Genomic DNA, 22064 nt, shown 5'->3' on the forward strand with positions numbered 1-22064 from the left:
GGGCATATGAGCACTCGGTTTCTTCCCAAGCAACATGTGCGTTCTGTAACCATCACACACAGGCTGTGTGACTCCAAAAGAAGCTGAGGACTCCACCCAGGCATCAGAGCTTTAGCCTCTTAAAACTGAAAATGGGTTTGTTCCTCCTGACTTCTGAAGAATTCAGATGTGCTTGGTCAATTGAAAACAACGTTGGAAGAGCAACCTGGGGAATTCTGCCACTGTAGTCTTCTGCTTTAATACTGGCAGCCTGAGGGAAAGGTGATCTTGACTCAGTCAGGGCCATTCAGGGAAGACTGAAGCACACAAGTGTAGTACTGGGGAGGGTTCTCTTCCTTCTCCCCTGCTAGCTAGGCATGGGATTGCAGGGGGGTGGGAAGGCCAAGCATTGTTGGATGGGTGGCCAAAAAGAATGCCTCTAAAAAATAGCCCCTACCCTCAGTGAGGTCTGGAGTCTAGGGATTCAGGATAGCTTGGGAATAGAATCTCCTTCTTGGTTTCTGCATCTCCACAGGTAAAACTCAGCCACAGCAAAAACTCAAGTGTTAGGAGCTGATCTTCTATAGCTGCCTGAATGGCAGTAAATGAATGAGAACTTGTAACTCTAGGCTTTATACATCCCAGTTCCAAGTATCTCTATGGTTTTCAGAACCGACAGCTAGTCTTCCAGACTTGATACGGTTGATGCACACATCAATTCACAAGCAGCCTTGGTTGTCTACATAAGACCTCCACAAGACCAAACCAGTCAAAATTTCATCATGGAGAGAGGGATCTCTCAAAACTCCATCCTTAGCTGATGAGTTATTGACAGTTGATGGCTAATGAGAGAGGAGTTAATTTTCTTTACAGCATGGCCTTTTATAGGTTGTCCATGTCCCAGTGGATGACTCCATGCCCATTCTCACATGGTAAGCACTAACTGGATTCAGTAATAAAAAAGAGGGCATTGAGTCAGAAGGAAAATGGGTTGGTGGGTCTCTAGAGGAATTGTATAGGAAGGCAGTTGGGATGGATACAATCAAAATACATTGTACATATATGATAATTTCAAAGAATTAATAAGATTCTTTGGTCGAAGATTGTACAAGTGCATATAGCGAATCATTTTTGGTTTGCCATCTAAGCCTCACTTCTGTTTGGAGAACTTTCTAATTCATAAAAGGTAGAGGTTGCCAGTCACTAGAAAAGTAGTAAGATGAGGACATTGTGAGCTAGGTTTGGCTATTATGAAGTATCAAACTTTGAATTAGAAGCCAGAGATAAAAAGATGAAGGAAGGAACAATCATTTTGGTGGTGGACAATGCAGCAATAACAACTACTATTATCATGTTACTAGTGCAGCAGAAGCGAAAGGCAGTGGTCTATGCTCAGTGTTGTAGACAACGGTTACAAAACAGTGGCACCCAACGTAGCCTTGCAATCCCTAGAATAGCTTTGCAATTTTAGGATGGCCCTAACCATAGCCCATTCTCCCCTTACCCTCTTTACTTTCAAAGGAAGTGTGATGGCTGTTCTTGGTTGTCAACTTGACTACATCTGGACTGAACTACAATCCAGAAATGGAGGGCACAACTCTGAGAGATTATTTTTCCCTTCGTGAATACAGTCCTGGTCTGGACCCTTGAGGCAGGAAGACACACACTCTGCTGCAGATCTGAAGTGGTAAGACACACACCTCTGATGCAGATCTTGAGGTGTGAAGACACAACTTTAATCTGGACCGCACCTTTTCCTGGAAGCCTTTATAAGGACATGGCGGAAGGAAACTTTTGCTTTTTGCCTGTTCATTCTCTCCTACTAGTAAGTCCATTCTTCCACTGGCATTACAGCCTGCTTCTTCAGGATTCCAAGAACCTACTGAAGATCAGCTGAGACTCCTAACCTTGTGAACTGAGCAGCTACTGGATTCTTGGACTTTTCATTCATAGCCAACTGTTATTGGATTGGCTGGACTGCAGCCTGTAAGTCATTCTGATAAATCTTCCATCTATATTCATTCTATAAGTTCTGTTACTCTAGAGAACCCTAACTAATAAAGAAGGTTTTTCTGAACATCCTAGTAGTTATTTGAACCAACTGATATATTTTCTTTTTTACATAAAAATACAAAGTTAGCTTTTTTATTATAATTAGAAACCTTTTATAGAAGTTAATATCATGAGATGGGATACATAGAGCAACAGGACTTAACATTTAAACTGTCTAAATACATAAATGTATAGGGCAGTGGGACATCAGAGTTTTGAGCTGGGCAGTTGGTGTTCTTTGTTATGGAATGATACAATCAGGTTTTTTTATGCATGTGTAGGTTTTGTAGTGTGTGTGTGTGTGTGTGTGTGTGTGTGTGTGTGTGTGTGGGCGCGCGCGCACGCATGTGAATATGTAGGTGGCTGTGCTTGCAAACATCACAGGAGGATGCCAGTGTCTTCCTTTGTCACTCTCAGGGGACTTGATACTTATGACAGGCTGGGCCAGCTCACCATCAAGGTCTTAGGACCTGTCTGTCTCTGTGATACAGGCACTCATCCATGCCCATCTTTTTACATGGGTGACAGAAGTTTGAACCCAGATCCTGATGTTTGCAAAACAAGTAGTACTATCCAGTGAAACCCCCCTCCCCAACTCCACAATAGTTATTTCTTAAAGAATTTGCCCAAGTTGTGAAAGAGGGAGAGTAAGTTGAAAGATGGCCTCTCTGAGGGCAGACAACATGAAGAAAATAGGACTTAACATTGAAAGACTCCTTCTGCCTACAACTTGTTATCTAAGTGATTGAAATCCAATCATTTGAAACTGTTTGATCAAAATAATTTAATTTTCATTTGAAGATACATTTAGTACAAAGAGGTATTCAGTGAATAGGAAGTGCTTGGTAGACCTGCAGTCCCACAGGAGACCTGGGTTATAAAATGGACTCAGAGCCAAGGGAGGGAGAATCTTGACAATTCTGGGGTTTTTGTTTTTGGTTTTTTTCTTAAGGGAGTAAACAGAGAACTTAGATTCAAAAGTCCTTTGAAGAAGTGAAAAACCTCTGTGGGACAAGTTCCTCTGAGTATCCCAGGTTACTGTATAACAGCATTACCAAGCACTTGCTAACTGATTTCAACAGAATGCTGCTCGCTGACAACTATACCGCAAGGAATGCTGGGTAGTTTGCATTCTGTCTTCCAAAGCTTTAGTCGTCTTCAGTTTATTGACTTAGTTTGGGTTTTGCAAATAAAATACTGGTCCTTTTCCAGACTGGTAGCTGAGAAACCAGCATAGGACTGATCGAGACCCCCCTGAACGTGGGTATTAGTTAGGAGGCCTGGGCAGTTTATGGAACCTCTGGTAGTGGATCAGTATTTATCCCTAGTATGCTAACGGACTCTGGGAGACCATTCCACATAGAGGGATACACTCTCAGGCTAAACAAACAGGGGAGGACCTAGGCCCTGTCCCAAATGATACAACAGACTTTGAAAATTCCCCATGGAAGGCCTCACCCTCCCTGGGTAGCAGAAAGGGGATGGGATAGGGGGCTAGTGGGGGGGGCAGGGGAGGAGGGGAGGGAGAGGGAACTGGGATTGACATGTAAAACAAGCTTGTTTCTAATTTAAATAAAAAATCACAAAAAATACTGGTCCTTTTATAGAATGACCTCAGGCAACAAAGAATTCATTCTTCGTACGTCGCTTCATCTGGAGAGTGAGAGGGAAACTGAGACACAGAGCCTTGATCAGGTCTTGAGGTAACTGGGATCATCTTCCAGAATAAAGCAGAGAGTCAAATGAGACATCTTCAGACTTTGTGCCTTGTGCTCAGCCGTCTGAGACAGATGTTTCATATCCTGGCTGTTTTTCTTTGGGTTTTGTTACCTAACCCAGCAAATAGTGAGATGCTTGAACTCACATCGTCTATTTTGTCTGCTACAACAAAGATGCAATGCTGTATCAGGAGCTCTCTGCTCCGTCTGTGTGAGCTGCAGAGCAGGTTGCCTGCTTGGGAAGCCTCGCTGCCTTGTCCACAGATACGCCTGTGCAGAGCGGTCACCAGGGAATTGATTGGAGATGGGTACAGACGTGCAGCTCCCGTCACAGAGAACTTGGGACCTACGGGCAGGCTCAGTGTGTATTTTTATTCTTCCGTCTTCCTTCAAAAAGTCCTTTCACCGGGTGTCTGGGGGTCAGCTCTCCGGTAGTGTCACACTGGCATAAACTGTGGTGGGGTTTGGTTCCTGCGGGCAAAGAAGGTCATGAGTGAGGAGGCAGGGGAGAAGGTCACAGGCAGTGAACAAAGCAGCATTCCCTGAGAGAAGGAATGGCTTAGAGTTCATGCAGCACAGCTTTGAGTCTGTCACAGTCTGGACATTGCTAGAGCCACCACTCAGGTCTCCAAGCGCCTACCTGCAAACGGGGCTGTGTCTCTCTTCCAAGCATGTGTGCCGCCAAGGAAATGAGAGATGTGTCCCCAGTTATCTGAAGACTGGCCACGCCCTTCCCTCCCTCCTCTTCCCTCTCCTCCACTCCCTCTTCTCCTCTGGAAGAAACTCCCTTAAGTCAGGACATCTGCCATGCCGTGCTCTGCCGTGTCTTCACATGATAGACTGAATCGTCCACAACGGCAAACCCCTTCATGTTGTTCTCTTAGTTATTTTGGTCACAGTAACATAAAAATAGTTAACAGCCCTCCCATAGGGCCAAGAGAGTCAGAGGAAAAGCAAAGTCAGAAAAGCTCACATCCTGGCAGATAGGAAACAGAAACGAGGGATACCAAAAGAGACTACAGCAACATAATCCTCTTTCAAGGACACAGTGGGTGGGCTTCCTCCAACTAGGCCTCACCATGTCCTAACAGCATAGCTGTGTTTTGAGTATATTATGGATCAGAAACCTGTCAATCAGGTAAGAACCCTCACCATCTATTGCCCCTGGAGATGCCCTCGAAGACACACCCAAAGCTATGCGTCACCAATTTCTTAGGCACCTCTTAATCCAATCAAGCTGACAACCAAAAATAACCATCACTGAGTTCTCCAACAGTTCTTTTCTCCCTCTCCATCTTCCTTCCCTCCCTCTCACTGTCAGGCCCAGGGTACAGTTTGGGGAAGCCAAAAGAGGTCTAAGTTATTGAGTTTTTATAGGGACCAGTGAGGTCCAAATGTGGATGAGAGAAGTGGTACCTGCTCGTTGTTTTCTAACCAGTACGCCAGGTGTTCCAGATGTGTCCTTGGACGACTCTCAGGGAAACACTAGTCAGTAGATAGTGGCTCACGGTCCGTGAGCCTGAATGAACGGTTTTGTGTAATTAACCATGGCTGCAACTATTCCTTGCTGCTTGTGTGGTCTAGACTACTCTCCTAGTCCACATCTCTGCCCTAAAATGACTAAACAACAACCTTCCTCCTCCTCTTCTCTGCCTCTCTCCAGACACTCAGTGAGAAGGGGGAGAGTTGCCTCACCTGGACTGACTCTGGAGCAGGCTCTGTGGCAGCCACATAAATGGTCGTGCAGGGGTCCTGATCAGTCAGGGCATCATCAAGTTTCTTCTCTACAGGCTACAAGGGAAGCGGAGGAAACAGATTAGTTGAGCAGAAAGCTGGGCCCCAGCCCACAGAAAAGTAGCTCACATTCAAAACCTCCTTAGTTACTGGCTCTAACTTCCTCCCTGGCGAGAATTCTCCCAAACTTCCCTGTAGTTCACTTTGCTAGCCACTCCCAGAGTGACATCTTGGGACTTACAACTTCCCAAGGCAACATCATTCCTTATTTGCACTCCAGAGAAGAAATGTTCATCTCAACTGCCATGCATTTCTTAGATACCACGGTTTATAGAAAAATTTAATTTAATGAAACATGTCTGATTAGGGATGAGACAGGTGAGGAACGGATGGAAGCGCTTTATTAATCAACTTCCATTCACTGGTGCGCCCTTTGCCTCTTCTCCTGGCTGGGGGAACTTCAGTGTGACCAGACCTAAATGTAGGGATGAAGGGTGGGTAAATCACTTATATGTTCTGCCTTCAGTTGGGAAATTTTACAAAGAGGAGAGTACTTGGAGCAATGTTGTTGAATTTCCCTCTAAGATTTTTATCTAGGTATAAGGAATTACTCTAAACACAATTTAACAAGGTAGCCCATTTTTGTTTCTCATGTCTTCAGTTAGGAGCACTGATTCTCACGTCTCCAGGGATACCACATTGGAGCAACATCAGGTGTGTAACTTGTTTTTGCTACTCTTTGTGAAAGGAAGGCCTTGAAATGACAGTGTACGGCAGCAGCCATGCTAAGTCCTGGAGTAGTTTCTAAAAGACAATCAACAGTTGTTTAATTTTCTATGTTATTATGTTCTGTTTTCACTTTTTTGAGACATGGTCTCACTGTGTAGCCTTGGCTGGACTGGAACTCCCTATGTAGACCAAGCTTGCCTCAAACTCATAGAGAGCCACCTGCCTCTGCTTTCTGAATGCTGGAATTTAAGGTGTGCCCCATGACACCTGGCTGTTACTATGCATTATATAAAGATATTGTGCAGCCATTATGATGAAAATGAAAGAAATGCTAATTTTTGAATAATTATTTGTTATCATCTTTGTAGTGATAACATGATAGCATGATAAACATAAATGAAAGGAATTGTAAGGATATAGGTAAGTCTATGTATTGATATATAAAACAATAATAATGTCTTATATATTTAAAATACACATAAATTTAAAAAAACATAAAAATAGAACATAAATCAAGATTCAAAATTATAGTATAGCTAAAGTATTGTACTGGAGTATAAAGAATAAAAGGAACAAATGTGCGTTAGTAAGTCAGGGATCTAATGGACAATGGTGGCATATGCCTTTAGTCCCAGCATTTGTGAGACAGAGGAAGACAAATCTCTGTGACTTCCAGGCCAGGCTGGTCTACATAGCTAGTTGTATGACAGACAAGGCTAGAAACCCTGTCTTGAAAAACAAAGTAAAACAACAACAATAAAAACCACAAAAAAGAAAACAAAATGCATTAAGAACTAAGGGATGTATTTTGTAATTTCTAGGATATCCACTAAAAATGGAGAAAAGTTATTTAAATACTAATGAAATACAGAATAAAGTGGAATGATAAAAGTATAAGTTTAAAAAATCCTCCATCAAAGAAACCCCAGTCTCAGAGAGACTGTCATCTAAAACTTCTGCCAAATACATAAGGTAAGAAATGTGATCTATCCCACCCAAACATTTTCAGAGAGTCATGAAAAAAAATATGTTTGTTGGTGAGCTGAATTGTGGCCGCCAAAAGATACGTGCCACCAGAGTCAGGGTGTGCCATTTTGTGGCATTAAGGCCTAGGCAGAGGCGTAGATAAGACAGATAGTCAGAACACTGAGGTGAGGTCACTGGGTCAGAGGGGCCCACATCCAGTGTAGGATGCCCTAAGGGGCGGAAAGGAGAAGGCAGAGGTGCAGATAGCAATGTTACATGGAGATGGAGGCAGAGACTGTGGTGCAACCACAAACCAACAGATGTTGAAGTTTGGAGCCATCGGATCACACTGAGGTAAAAGCTTGTTCCAAGAGATCTCAGAGGATTTGGGGTGCTGCCATTATGTCACTTTCATTTTGGATTAATGGTTTCCAGAACTGAAGTAAACTAAATTCTGGTTGCTTAAACCACCAAGTTTGTAATAATTTGCTATGACAGTCTGACTGAAAGAATACAAGCCTCACCATTTGTGAGGTTAGCATAAACGTGATACAAAAACCTCACAGAGTTGCTATGAGGAAGGAGGATGACAGGCCAGTTTCACCCAGAAACAACTAAGTGTGTGTGTGTGTGTGTGTGTGTGTGTGTGTGTGTGTGTGTGTGTGTGTTCTTCCAGGGCTGGAACTGAAGCCAGGGCTTCATGCATTTCATACATGCTGGCAAGCACTTTATCACTGAGTTATATCTCTAGCCCCAGACAATATTAATTCTCTCTCTCTCTCTCTCTCTCTCTCTCTCTCTCTCTCTCTCTCTCTCTCTCTCTCTCTCTCTCTCTCTCTCTTTAATTTTTTAAGACAGGTAGGTAACCCTGTTGGTTTGAAACTTTTTACATAGTCCAGGCTAGCCTTGGATTTGCTATCCTCTTGCCACTGTCTTCCAAGTGCTAGGATTACAGGCATGGACTTCCATGCTTAGCCTGACATTATTTTTTTATTTATCTTATTTTAATTATGTATGTGTTGGGATGCTGACCGACTGTGTGGAGGATCATGTACATGAGAGAAAGTGTCCGCCAAGGCCAGAAGAGGGTATGTCATGCCCTGGAGCTGGTGTTGCAGGTGGATGTAAGCTCCCAGACTAGGAACTGAACCCAAGTCCTCCACAAAAACAGTATACACTCCTAATCCTGGAGTAATCTCTAGGCCCTGACAATATGTTTAATGCTATAAAAAGCTCACTAGAAAAACTTCAGCAAAATTCATGCTTAATGATGGTATATGTAAAGGCTTTCCGTTCATACCTGGAGCTTTAGGGTAATGTCATTATCACTACTTCTGTTCACCATCATGCACAAAACTGCAAAACCCCAGTCAGTGAAATAGGGCAAAGGAAAGCAGGTAGAGCTATGTGGTTTATAAATGAAAAAGAAAAACTAATTCTTGGAGATGATACAGTGGTGTAGGGGAAAACCCAAGTCATCTGCAGACAAATATGAGAACTTATGAATTAATTCAGCAGTGTTGCAAATACAAAGTCAATATAAAAATTGATATATCAATAGTAAGTAACTAGAAACTAAAATTTTTGAAAAGGGTAATGGTGATAATATTCTAAAATATAAAAGACCAATCGACAAATTAGAACGATACAGCCATATTTGGAAAACTATAGAAGATCATTTAGAAAAACTAAATAAGACTTAAAGAAAGGATAAGGAAAAATTTAAAACAATGAAGATGTTTACTGTTCTCATTGGTCTATTCAGTGCTAATTAACATTCTAGCAAGATTTTGAACTACATATCAAAGCACCAGAATTAGTCAAGAACTTTTGATGAAAAAGAACAAACAGGAAAACTCATTTTTAATCAGATACAATTTATATCTCTAATCAAGACAGTCAGCCAGTGGGCAAGGGAGCAGAATACATGACATCAAATGGAGCCACACATACATGCCCTCAAATTGTAATGAATAGGACATGGCCGTCAGGGAACAGCCTGTACAACAAATGACCAAAGAATGTATCCACGTGAGAAAAAAGTGAAACTTGGCCTCTCTTACACTAAAGTCAAAAACATTTCCCAAGTGTGTAATAAATAAATGTGAAAGAGGATACCACAAGAGTATTTTTATTATCTAGGACTGGGAAACATTTCTCAAACAGGTTATAAAAAGTGATAACTGTAAAGGAAGAGGTTACCACATTGTTCTAGCCTGACATTAAGAAGTGTTCCTTATCAGTAGGTCTTACTGAGAAATTACAAAGGTAAGCCACACATGATATGGATCTAACTTCTAAAGGGCTCACTTCTAAAATGGCCTTTTGGTTTCTATTAATTTGTAAAAAAAAAAAAAGGTCTAAAATTCAAACGTAAATGGGCATGAGATTGGAAAGTCCAGTGATTTTAATATGGTAATTAGCACATGAAAAGTTGTTACTTATCAGAAAAACAAAGCCATAATAAGACCCCTTACTGATATGGATAAAATAAAAGGGCTGATGGGAACAAATTTTGGCAAGCATGTACAACTATTAAAACTCATTTATTGGAAAAGTAAATTGATATTAACTTTGAAGAACAATTTGCTCTTATCCAGTTAATTGGAGAATCCATATACTGTATTATTCAGCAAATCTACTTCTAGGTATGTGTCCAACAAAAATATGTATAAACATATTCATCAGAAGATATTCATATCAATTTCATTACTGTAATTTTCATAATGACCTCAAAATGGAAATAACCAGATGCTGGTTAGTAGCCAATTGACTAAATCTATTCCAAAACAGCACATTCACACATCGATAAACCAATGAGAATGTATGTATCCTGAGCTCAAAGATATGAGTGAATTTATGATGAGATGTTAGAAAAGATACTGGCAGATTCTACTTTTATGAAGTTCAAGGAAAGAAGTACATAATTCATATTTTCTAGAAGCCAGGATAGTCGTTATCTCTGGGGAGGAGTTGGACAGTTGTGGTACTGAGGTGTTCTCGGAGGAACTGGCCATGTTCTGTTGCTTCAGGTGGGTGGTGTTTTACAGTGGAAGACTCAAACTGAAAGATGTAATTTCTTCTCAAAGTAGGTCAATAGGTTTGATGCTATCCTAACTTTTTTTTCCATTTTGTAATACTTGAGAAGCTGATTCTAAAAGACACACTCAGTCTCAGCTAAGTGAACATTTAGGTGAGAGGGTATCATTGGGGCTCTCATGTCTTTACATGGAGGTTTGTTTTTAATAGGAGTCTATGATGATTGTGGTGGTTTGAAAGAAAATGGCCCCCATAGGGAGTGGTACTACTAAGGAGTATGGCTTTGCTGGATTAGGTGTGGCCTTGTTGGAGGAAGTGTGTCCCTATGGAGTTGGACTTTGAGGTCTCACATATGCTCAAACCATGCCCAGTGAGACAGTTGCCTGTGGATCAAGATGTGGAACTCTCAAGCTCCTTCTCCTGCACCATGTCTGCCTGCATGCCACCCACTATAATGATAACGGACTAAACCTTTGAACTGTAAGCTAGCTCCAATTAAAAGTTTTCATTTATAAGAGTTTGCTGGGGTCATGGTGTCTCTTCACAGCAATAAGACCCTATCTAAGACAATGATGTAATAAACCCACTAGACTATTGCAGGCAGCAGAAAGGGATCTGCTCAGGACTCTCTCCTGGTCCTCAGAAATGAATTTATTGTATTATTAGGCAATTATCTTTACCTTCATAACCTTTACTCAAGAATATGCTTCCCCCACCATCCTAAATAGCCAAATTATGGGCTAAAAGTCCCTTAGAATTAACTGTGTATATCTATTGAGGATCCCAAACTATGTATCTATTGAGGATCCCATAGACTCCCTATCTCCTACTGCTAACATATCTGTTCCCGGACTCTATCATGTCTCATATTTTCCCATCACTCCCTTCTTAGTTCAGTGGTCATGCTACCTGTTTTGTTTTGCTCAACTCTCCCTCCATTCAACATGTCGCCCTTCGTTTGAACCCCACACTGACTGGAATTCTCAATATCTTCCCTTTCTCACCCTGGTTGTACTATGCAGATACCTTCATTTGAATCAGGCCAGCATGCCACACAATAGCTTTCCCATATCTCCCCCTTTTCCTAAGCCTGTACCCTTCAGGAAGGAAACTGAGGACACGCCGTATAGACTCCTAGAATGCCAGAGCTGGAGAGAGTCCACTGTTGTGTGTTTATAAGTTCATCTCATTGTGATGAAGAAGCAGTTGAGGAGATGGCTCAATGTTTTCCATTATTTCAAACAATATAGAGTTCCAGTGACACGGGTTCAACAATTTTTAGGGGGCTCTTATTCTTGCTTCTGCTTCCCTAATTTCATCAATCTAGAACCCCTGAAGAACCATGAATGTGTGCAATGTGGCCTAGTCTGGAATCCTGTAGGAAATATGATAGATATGTCCCAAGAAGTGCCTAGAACTTACCCCTGATTTCTGTACTTGGGCATAAATGGTAAGGCTGTTTTCTTCCACTGGTGGCTGGCCGTTCTTTTTACCTGTAAAGAGACACAGTGGTTATCTCCCTCTAGTCTTCAGCATGAGCCTCCCGCTCAGTCCTGTCTGGCCCTCCCTCTCCATGTTCCCCATCACCACCAAAAGAACAAGGCACTAGTTCCCAGCCTCCACTCATCTGTTTATAGCATTGGATTGGTTACTCGATCTGTCTAGACCTGTGTCCCCAACATCGAAAGGAATTTGAGATGCCTGTCTCATAGAGTTATTGTAGAAATTAAATGAGATAATACTTGCAAAGCATTTACACCAGTCACACTAGCAGATAGCAAATGTCCAATATGTGCTGTGACTCCCAGCTTTGGGTGGTATTTAGTTGCTGATTCAGTTACTGTAATCTCTATTTTTGTGCATATCTGCTCTCCTAACAGGGCTCTAGGTTTTCTGAGGCCATAGCTGGCTATTTGCAGCGTGTCTCTTATCCTCCAGCTGGTGACACGTTGCTTCCTTGCAGCTCTCTCACCCCCGCCCCCCCCCCCGTTTCTGGAGGGCTTGCTAGTGCGTGGGGTGGTGGTGTAGGTGGGATGATGCACTTGGAAGAATCTGGAAAACAATTCAGCAGTGTCATTCTTTCCTTCGCAGTCTAGAAAACTAGCCCAGAGCCTGAGGTCTCTGTAAATTAGTGAGTTGTGAAACATTTTAATTTTTAGCTGACATTTACATTTTCCTTTTTAAATTACAAAGAAACTCCTCATCATAAAATTGAAGTTGGACAGAAATACATAAGATAATAGTTCACAATTCTTTCTCCCTCATTAACCAACCCCGTCTCATTCCTAGAAGTAACCAATTAAAAAAGGAGAGGATGTGGAGAGAGAGGATCACTCCTCCATTGCTGGTGGGAATGCCGACTCATACAGCCTCTTTGGAAATCAGTATGGAGATTCCTCAGGAAAATGGGAATTAATCTACCACTAGACCCAGCAATTCCACTCTTAGGCATTTATCCAAATGAGGCAGGTTCATACAACAAGGGCATCTGCTCCACTATGTTCATAGCAGCATTGTTTGTAATAGCCAGAACCTGGAAGCACCCTAGATGCCCCTCAACTGAAGAGTGGATAGAGAAAATGTGGTACATTTACACAATGGAGTATTACTCAGCAGAAAAAAACAATGGAATCTTGAAATTCGCAGGGAAATGGATAGCACTGGAAGAAACCATCCTGAGTGAGGTAACCCAGTCGCAAAAAGACAAACATGGTATGTACTCACTCATATATGGATTTTAAATATGGATCAGGATAGTGCCAGTCTGCACTTCCACAGATAGAGAGTCTGGGAAACAGGAAAGAACCTAAAAGATATGCATATATGCATAGTACCCAAGAGAAGAGGATGGAGACAAGATCCTCTGAATGGATGGGGAACAGGGCGAGGGGGGTAGTGGGACCTGGGAAGAGTAGAGGGGGTAAAGAGGAAGGGAGTTGGTCATGGGGGAACAGGAAGTTGAGGGGGTGGGGGTAAAATAGGGGGAAGAGGGAATCATAGGATCGAAGACAGATCAGGCACCAGAGTGACCTCGAGTGATCTAAAGGTATAACATCAATTGGCAAGCTAAGCAATAGTGGAAGGACCACCTCGAATGCCCATTCCTGATAATGAACTTGATGTCTATAACTATCCGGGAGCCTTCATCCTGGGACTGATGGAAGCAGAGGCAAACACACAACTAAGCACTGAACTGAACCCAAGGAACCCAGTGACAGAGAGAGAGGAGTGATGAGCAAATTGGCAAGGAATGGGCTGGCAAAACCAGCAGAGACGGCTGATCTGAACAGGGAGTGCTCTTGGACCCCAGACCGACAGTGGGGAGGCCAGAATGGGACTGATCTGGACCCCCCAAATGTGAGTGTCAGTGAGAAGGCCTGGGCAACCTATGGGGCTCTGAGCTGTGGATCAGTGTCTATCCCTGGTATACAATCTGTCTTCATGTGCCTATGGCACAAAGAGAGATGCTCTCTCAGCCTGGACTCTTAGGGGAGTGCCTTGACCCTACCAAGAGTGAAATGATAGACTCTAGACATCCCCTATGTGGAGGGATTTGGCAATAGGGTGGGAGGGAGGGTGGAAGGGGAGTGCGGGAGGAGGGGAGGGAGAGGGAACTGGGATTGACATGTGAAACAAGCTATTTAAAATTAAAATAAAAAATGATTAAAAAAAAAGTTTCGTGTATGTCCATCTCTGGGCAATATAGTACTTCTGTGAGGGCATAAATGTTCCTTCTGCATAGACTAATAGCCACAAGTGGCAAGCACTTGAACTGTGTGACTAGTGAAATCAAGAAATTGTTACGTAATAGTAGTTCAATTAAATACTGGATGAGCATCTCAGATACCGTCTATATTTGATAGGTTTCTCTCTTTTGCACAAACGGTGCCATTGTGATCACACATCTCTGTGACTTGTCCCTTACAATGTGTTCAGAGGCTCCTCATGATACCACAGTGGACCTCTTCACTTTTCCTATCCCTGAATCACTCCCCTTCATGCGCCATGCACGGGTGAGGATGTGGAAAGGAAGGGACTGACCTGCGCAGGACTTTCAGGGGACCTCTGCAAGATCTAAGCCAAGACCACGGAAGCTCAGTTCAGCTCAGAAGAAACCACAGCCTTCAAGGCAAACTTGCCTAATGTCAATTCACTTATCTTTTTCAGAAGCTGGGAGCACACCTCTGAGAGGACAGCCCCAGGAAGTACACTTGCTTGGAAGAGAAACGCCTAGTCCTGTGATGTGTGTGTGGTGGGAGCTTCTGACTGAGGGTGTGGCTCTCGGTGAGGAAATGATGGGAAGTTACTGGGAAAGTTCAAGGAATCATAGTGAAATTTCCTCTGTGGGTATGGCATGCCGGATGGTTCAAATCTCACTGGTGTGTGTGTGTGTGTGTGTGTGTGTGTGTGTGTGAGAGAGAGAGAGAGAGAGACAGAGACAGAGACAGAGACAGAGAGACAGAGACAGAGACACAGAGAAAGATGAAAAAACCAGAAGTTAGGGCTCATAAGTGCATAGAAACACGTGGGGGGTAGGAGAAGGGTGCCAGGGATTTCTGTGAAATACTACTCTTTCATTTCAAATCCACTAGTGTTGAAGAGTGAGACCTGCTTGCCCAGCCCTCTCCTAGGTGCAGCCTGCTATGCAAACTGAGACTAGACTCCAGCCTAAGAACTTTTAACCCTGCAGGCCAGATAAGGATGAAGTTTAGAATGGCAGGACAGTCCCGAATGATCAAAAAGACCACTGAATCAAGGTGGCTTAGATTCCTCCTCCTCCTTCCCTCTCTCTCTGCCTCCCTCCTTCCCTCTCTCTCTGCCTCCCTCCTTCCCTCTCTCTCTCTGCCTCCCTCCTTCCCTCTCTTTCTGCCTCCCTCCTCTTTTTCAGTACAGAAACAGATTTTTCAGGAGGCAGCTCAACTTGGCTCCAAGTTAGCCAAGTCTTTGGATGTAACGAAAAAAATCTGAGCCCTAGATCTTAGCCTTAGAACCAGCATTAGCATTTGCTTTGAGGCACTGAACAGATTAAGTCATTTCAGTGAGGTTCTTTAAATACTGTAGTTGTAAAACCAGAGCATAAACCACTTTTTTAGTTCTCACAAGAAGCAACAAATTGTCTTATGTGGCCATAACTACAAGTACTTTAAGCCTCTCTAAGTACCATTTCTAGAATCTCCTGGGATAGTTCTCTGTGGGTCTTAAGACTTAAATATTGGCCCACTCACACTGAGAGATCTGTTTACAGATGTATGTGTATACATGTATCACCCAGGAAAACCACTGTGTGCTATCTGCGTATTGGCTTGCCAATCTCCACAGCAATACCACAAAAGGCATAATATCCTCGCTTTGCAGATGGTGAAACATTTGCTTGGTTACACAGCTCATTAGTGCCAAAGTCTGCATTTGGTTGTTGTCTAAGGCCAAAGTCCCATGTGTTCATTTGTTAATTTTGGGATGGGGGTCTCACTGTGTTGCTCAGGGCTGATATAGCATCCATGGGCTAGAGTGATCCTCCTGCCTCAGACCTTGCAAGCAGCTGTTACTACAGGCTTGCCTCACTGCACACTGCCCGATGCCCACACGCATAACTAGCGTATTCTCTTGGAAACGCCCTTGCCAGAACCACCTTAAAACTCCTGAGTCGGGCGCACTCTGGAGGAGACACACTACACGTTGCCAGCAGAACCTCTTGAGCAATGCTTTGTGGAGGGTACAGCGACTAAATGTAGGTTTTGGCGTAGGTTTGTATGATGCTGAGTTACAAGGTGTAAATGGTTGCTGGAAAAGCTGGGAAGGGAAGTACTGCTCCCTCAGAGCTCAGTCACGTGCTGAGCAGAGTGCGGGGAGGAACGTGGTGCGGAAGGGCAGCGCGCCTTCACTAGCTAGGCGAAGGTGGGAAACGTCCTCTGCTTTCTTAGCCACGGGATCTCACTGGTTTCTTGTAAGGAAAGCCAAGTGGGCCCACTCCCGGACCCCTTAGCTCTCAACAGAAGTTTTGTCTGAATAACACGGCCCTCCCCCACTGTCTTGTCAAACTCTTTGATGGAGGAAATGAGATAGAGCTCCTGCACTGTGCTCGACATCTCTCTTATATAAGCAAAACCGACATCGAGGTGCTGAGGTAAAGGCTTCTCTAAGAAGACCGTGTGCGGATCACATTGATCTGCCTGAGAATGACAGGAGCTGTCAGCTTGGTGATAGCCGGCATAGGTGTCTGTGCTCCCCGAGGAAAGGCCAATGGGGAGTCTGAGTCAGGATGCTCTGATCCAGATGGGTGAGTGGGAGTCAGTACGGCTGAGGGGGGCACGTGACCCTGAGATAGCAAAGAAAGGTCAAGCATTTAAACTTGGAATCACAGCCTTACTGCTTTTAGTCTACCCCGGGACATGTTTCACAGATGCAAGAGCTATCTGAATTCTCGTCCCTAGCAAATCTCAGTAGAGTATGCCTCCTGTTTCAATTCCTTTAGCCTTCTGTACAAGCCAACCTCAGTACTGCATTCAAACTGTCTACATACTGTCTTCTATCTCAGATGCTTGTGACTCTTTCCTCTACGGATTCCCTTAACCAGGTACAGGGCTCAACAGACTAGAATTAGGTTGAATTGAGTGAAGAGGTATTGATTTAGTACTTTTCACTGGGTGCTCCAGGTAAAAAACTATAGTGAGAGTGAGTCTGTGTTCATAGTGAGAGCGACCTGTGCTTGTATAAGACAGATCTTTTCTGCTTACCACTGGGAGCTGGTAAGAAGCCCTTCTTGCAAGACCTACCTTGTTTTTTCAGCATCATCACTGCCGTAGGAATCAGGATGATGACTATAATGACGCCTAAAGGCACAGCAGTCTGTGGTAGCCATGAGCTTGACTCTGAAAGAAAAGTCAAAGGACAAATCTCAGATGCACTGTGGGTTTAAAAATACCCCACCCAGAAGTGAGAAGACTGAGCCTCATGCCCCATTTCCGTGCCTGCCTCCCCAGGGAGACATTTGTTTACGTGGCTTTGGAGACCAGCCTTAGACCACTAAGATTTCCATGTCTGCCTTCTTACCCTCACTTCACTTACTATCCCTGACGTTCACGTTTCCAATTTCATAAAGATGTTCTAAATACAATGCTTTATTTTCTCTTTAAATACCACTTGTCTAAAATTAACTTGCCTTCTGTCTCCTAAGGCAATCTCTTGCCCTGCTTCTCTCTTTTTTTAATTTCTAAAGTATTATGTGCCCATTTTTGGTAAAAGGGATGTGACGGTCCCATGGGCTTGTCCCTATGCCCCCAAACTACTCCCATGAGACAACTGGGAGGAAGAAATATGCTTGTCTTCTTAAAAAAATAAACACAACGGTGCTATTATTGCCTTTGAATGCAAATGATTGTGTTGAACCCACCAGACCTGAACTAAAAGAAAAGCATGTCATTTTTCTTGTCAGTTGTTGTCATATTTTAAATTATGGAAGCTAACTAAATTATGAGCTTGAAACTGCAGAGACAAATTTTGTGGCTTTCTCTCCTTTAGCCACTATGCTGAATCTTTTTGAACCAAGAACACCACTTTGGAAAAATGAATAAGGCCTTTGTCTCAATCAACAAGACATGTGCTTACTAACATGATAGTGGACAGCCACTAAGTACTTACAGTACAGTGTTTTTAATAGTGAATCTTGCTCAAAAATGTATTTAACCCGAACAGTCCTAAGGGGTGGCACTTTTATTTTTTCCATTTTATAAGCAAGGAAACGGCATGAAGAATATCAAGAATTAGGGCTAGGGATAGGAGAGAAAACATGACTGAGTACTAAAGTCAAGCTCCCTGGGGGTCAGAGGGATTCCTGGACTTGGAATGAGCAGTGAGGTCTCATTTGAAGCACCAGGTTTCTAAGTAATGACACTAGGTTCTAGTGTTACTAATGAAACAAATGCAATACCAGGTATTAGCACTAATGTGTAGGGACACTTTATAAAAATGATAGTGAGAGAAAAGTGGGTTTATAAACATCTTACCCAGCAGTATACATATATACAAATAAGAAAACTTCCTCGTTGTTGAACCTTTGAGGGGTATGTCAGAAGTTGAAAGGAAGAACTAAGTGGGTTACAAAGGAACAGAGTAATTGTAGACACCATTCAGTTGCTTATAGAACTAATGAAAATATAGACAGAAGTCCCACGGAACTAATAAAAGGCCTTAGCCCAGCAGCTATTCAGTAGTTTCCTTTTGGGCTTGGAAGAATTACCTTCTTCATAGGCTCTCCATATAGCCAGCCACAATCCCGCTGCAATGACAGATTCTCTTTTTCAAATAAACTATGTTTTAACTCGGCCAACTACCAACTTCAATAGTCTTGAGTCAAAAAGGAGAGGATCTAGGTGTGGTGGTTCATGCCTCTAGTCCCACAACTCAGAAGGCTGAGATAGGAAGGCTGACAGTTAAAGGGCTATGGGGTAAGACCCTGCCTTAAAAGTGAATACATGAATGAATGAACAAACACTGGTAAGCAGAGAGTTGTCTTTGTATAACTCTGTATGACACCCTGAATGGCATATGATGGCTGAGAACCCTATGTGTATGTATGTGCATATGTATGTATGTATGTATGTGTGCATGTATGGCTGACTGAGAGTATACTTGGTTCAGATTTTTGCTGTCAGTACCAGGGACACACAGAAAAACTCCCTGGTACAAGGAGAGAAGCAGGGGCAGCAGCCCGAGCTCCTTTCACAAATCGTGGTACTAGTCCAGCAAACCATGATAGTAGCACTTACTATTTTGAGAGAGTTCCTCTTTCTTCTTCTAACATTTGTATCTTGAGAAAGTCTACAATAAAAGCTAATTTAAGACCAAAGACCTCAACCATTTATATCATTTCCAAAGATAATATTTCTTCTAAATTTCATAAGAGATTTACAAAAAGACCAAAAGCCAAGATGATGCCCCTGCTGCTGGAAAACAACAGATGACAGACTTTCATGCCAAAGCCGCCTCTCTCCCCTCCCCGGGCCTACTGCTGCAGCCCTGCTGCCCACCTAGTCACAGAAGTCAGTAACTGCAGATACGTGACTGGGGCTCCCTGCACGGTGACACCAGGCCCGTGTCTTCCCAGGATCCCAGTAGGATGCAATCAACCTGCTGCCTGCATCTCGTGACATAAAAGACCAGCTTCTGCTAGATATGAGAGGCAATCTGGCCCTCATATTGAAAGGTATTTCTATCAACTCTAATTCTCTCCCTGCCTTTTAAAATATGTATGAATATATTGGTGAATTAAAAAAATAAAACCATTGGCTTAAAAAAAAAAGAAAAAAAGACCTAAAAGGAACTATATATATAGTGTTTAGTTTCCTCATTTCACATTGAGGAAACGAGTATATACTGCATTCTAGATGTCAGTGGCCCAGCTGGGAAGGTGAGAACTGTGGAGTATGAGGTTTGTGACAGCCTCTGAGATGGAGCCCCATGGGGAAAGTAGCCACAGATGCCTGGGAGAGCTAAGGCCAGCCTGTCTCTTCGCCATCTTCCCTCCACACTCCACTCCCCCTCCTGAGGGTGCTTCAGCTGTCCACCACACCCCCTCAGGCTCTGCTCAGGCCACTCTTCCTTCCCCAGTGTCACCTTTCCTGAACATTCCAGCCTCACTCTGCCCTCTCAAGACTTTGCCATCACATGTAGTTTATGGCATATAGGTTAGAATCTGTGTTTTTCCACCGTTGTCTTTGCAATGCAAACCATTTTAACCGGTGGTATTAGAGACCAGATGGATGGATTCAACTCCTCGACTACTAATTAGTAACTGTGTGTCTCAGAGAGACTTTTGTACCCTCTGAGGCCTGTTTCTCGTCAATGAAGTGAGCACAAAAATACCTAGTCCACAGGGTTGTTCTGATGAACCAGCACAATGCTGCACATAGTGTTCAGAGCATCGTTTAGACTCGTCACATGATCATTGGACGTCGCCTGCTTCCACTAGCCTCAGCTCCCCAGTGAACCTGCAGGAGGCCAGAGGTCATCTCTTGACAGAGATATCTTTTCAGTCCCTTCAGTACTTGCCGCAGACATCCTCAGTAAGTTCCTAATGGTTGATTGGAACAAGAAAACGAATTGGCTCCTCACTGAAGCCCTGAGGTGCCGAGTCCCATCCTGTCACTTGGTTATGGCTTAGTTTTCCCATCTGAGTAGCAGGCCCCAAGGTGCCTATACTTAATGTTCACCCACTTGGTGCTATTGCTAGTCATAGTGTTTATACATAGAAGTTATCAAGGAACTATCAAACTTGAAGGCTTGAGGAATTCAGACAAATATGGACACAATGCCGCTTAGCTAGCTTGTGGGGGTCAGGTTGCATACAGTTTCCAAAGTTTCTGGAAATGTTTTCCTTGTGGTCCTCTGAGCCCCTGTTGCCCCTGCTCTGCTTGCTCTTCTGAGTGCTGTCTCGTGCGAGGACCGATCCCTCCCTCAGTTTCTACACCAAGCTAAAACAGGACGGAAGAACTCCCCACCAAGAGTCTGTGTTTCAGTCTTCTGTGGAGGATCTGAGGGCACTCAAGGAGCAGACGCTACTGTGACCCGGGAGCTTCCACACATCGCCTGATAGACTTTTCTTTTTCCTCATTGTTTTTTGTTTGTTTGTTTTGAGAGGCTAGGTTAGCCTGGAACCTGCTGTGTAGCCTTGTGATGCTCCTGTCTCAGCCTCCCCGTGCTGGGATTACAGGCATGCACCCGTTCCCTCAGCTGCTCTGTTTCTGTATGAAAACCATCTTTCCCCTTTCTCAGAGCATCCAGGCTATATATCTACATTTCTTGGGGTAAGGCCTTATTGTCTGTCTTCTACTAGCTACTAAAGCATGTCTTAAGTACTGTGTATCCTTCAAAGAGGAAGTATTTTGGGAGTAGCCTATTTAAAATGATAGGTTTATTTTTCATCTAGTAAAGTACAGAAGTCACATTTATGTTGACATCTCTAAAGGTGGTCTCTGTGCCTATTCTTTTTTTAAATAGCCCCCCCCCATCCCATCAGATACAGGACATGAAGTCGCTCCGTATACATTTTGTGAACTTGGATTATTGAACATGAATGGATCTTAGAGAACTGGCATGTGTTCTTTTGTTAAAAGTTATCAGAGTGCTAAATATGTGAAGGTCTCAGAAGGCATGCTGGGTCACTTTCTGAATGCCCTGAGACAGGAGTCCAAGGAAGTACCAATGACCTACTTGCCATAGCTTTGCAATAACAACACGAAGCTGGAAAGAGAGTGCTTGCCCGAAGCACATCACCTGTGCGCCTATTTCCAAACCGGAAGATCCCACTCTCTCTGCTTTTGCTCATTCATGTAGTGAGGCCTCTCAGGATGCTGGTTCTCAGAAATCAGATAAAACTTGTCCTTGGCTCCACAAGCCATTCAGTCACAAAGAAACATTACCTCAACCTCTTCTCTTGTCTTTCTTTTTTCCTTTTCTTTTTTCCTTTTCTGAATCAGAGATATGATGCTAAGGGGGATGGCTGAAAACACCTGTGCTGTTTAGAGGAGACAGTACTTTGCATGAGTCTCCAACCTGTGGTTCTCCACTATTAGCCGTGAGTTAACTGTAAGGAAAACTGTTAGCTGTAAGAAAACCTGCACAGAGTCACACCTCCAAGGAAAATGCTGGCCATCTTCTTTCCCTTTTTGTCTCTGAAAACTCTGTCGTCACAGCGACACAAAAGCTTCTCTCCCTTCAAGTCCTCAGATCATGTTATTTGAAGACGATAAAAAGAAAACAAAACAGAACCCAAGAAATAAATGTAGTTCATCCAGGAGCCTCTGAAATGCTCACATAACGGTCTGAGAGTACCGGATCTCTTTCCTGCCT

General features: G+C 43.3%; 1 protein-coding gene across 1 annotated transcript in view; it reads right to left on the reverse strand.

Annotated features, from left to right (window-relative positions):
- Positions 1-3598: 3598 nt before the first annotated feature.
- Positions 3599-22064, reverse strand: part of Slamf1 (signaling lymphocytic activation molecule family member 1) — a 34467-nt gene continuing 16001 nt past the window's right edge. Inside the window, exons 4-7 of the mRNA XM_005078217.3 lie at positions 16991-17086; positions 11640-11710; positions 5445-5540; positions 3599-4220 (exon numbers count right to left, since the gene is read on the reverse strand). Coding sequence (XP_005078274.1) covers positions 4170-4220; positions 5445-5540; positions 11640-11710; positions 16991-17086 — 314 coding nt within the window. The 3' untranslated portion in view covers positions 3599-4169. The remainder of the gene's footprint in view (positions 4221-5444; positions 5541-11639; positions 11711-16990; positions 17087-22064) is intronic.

The sequence above is a fragment of the Mesocricetus auratus genome, unplaced genomic scaffold, assembly GCF_017639785.1.
Source record: "Mesocricetus auratus isolate SY011 unplaced genomic scaffold, BCM_Maur_2.0 Super-Scaffold_100676, whole genome shotgun sequence".
Classification (NCBI taxonomy): domain Eukaryota; kingdom Metazoa; phylum Chordata; class Mammalia; order Rodentia; family Cricetidae; genus Mesocricetus; species Mesocricetus auratus.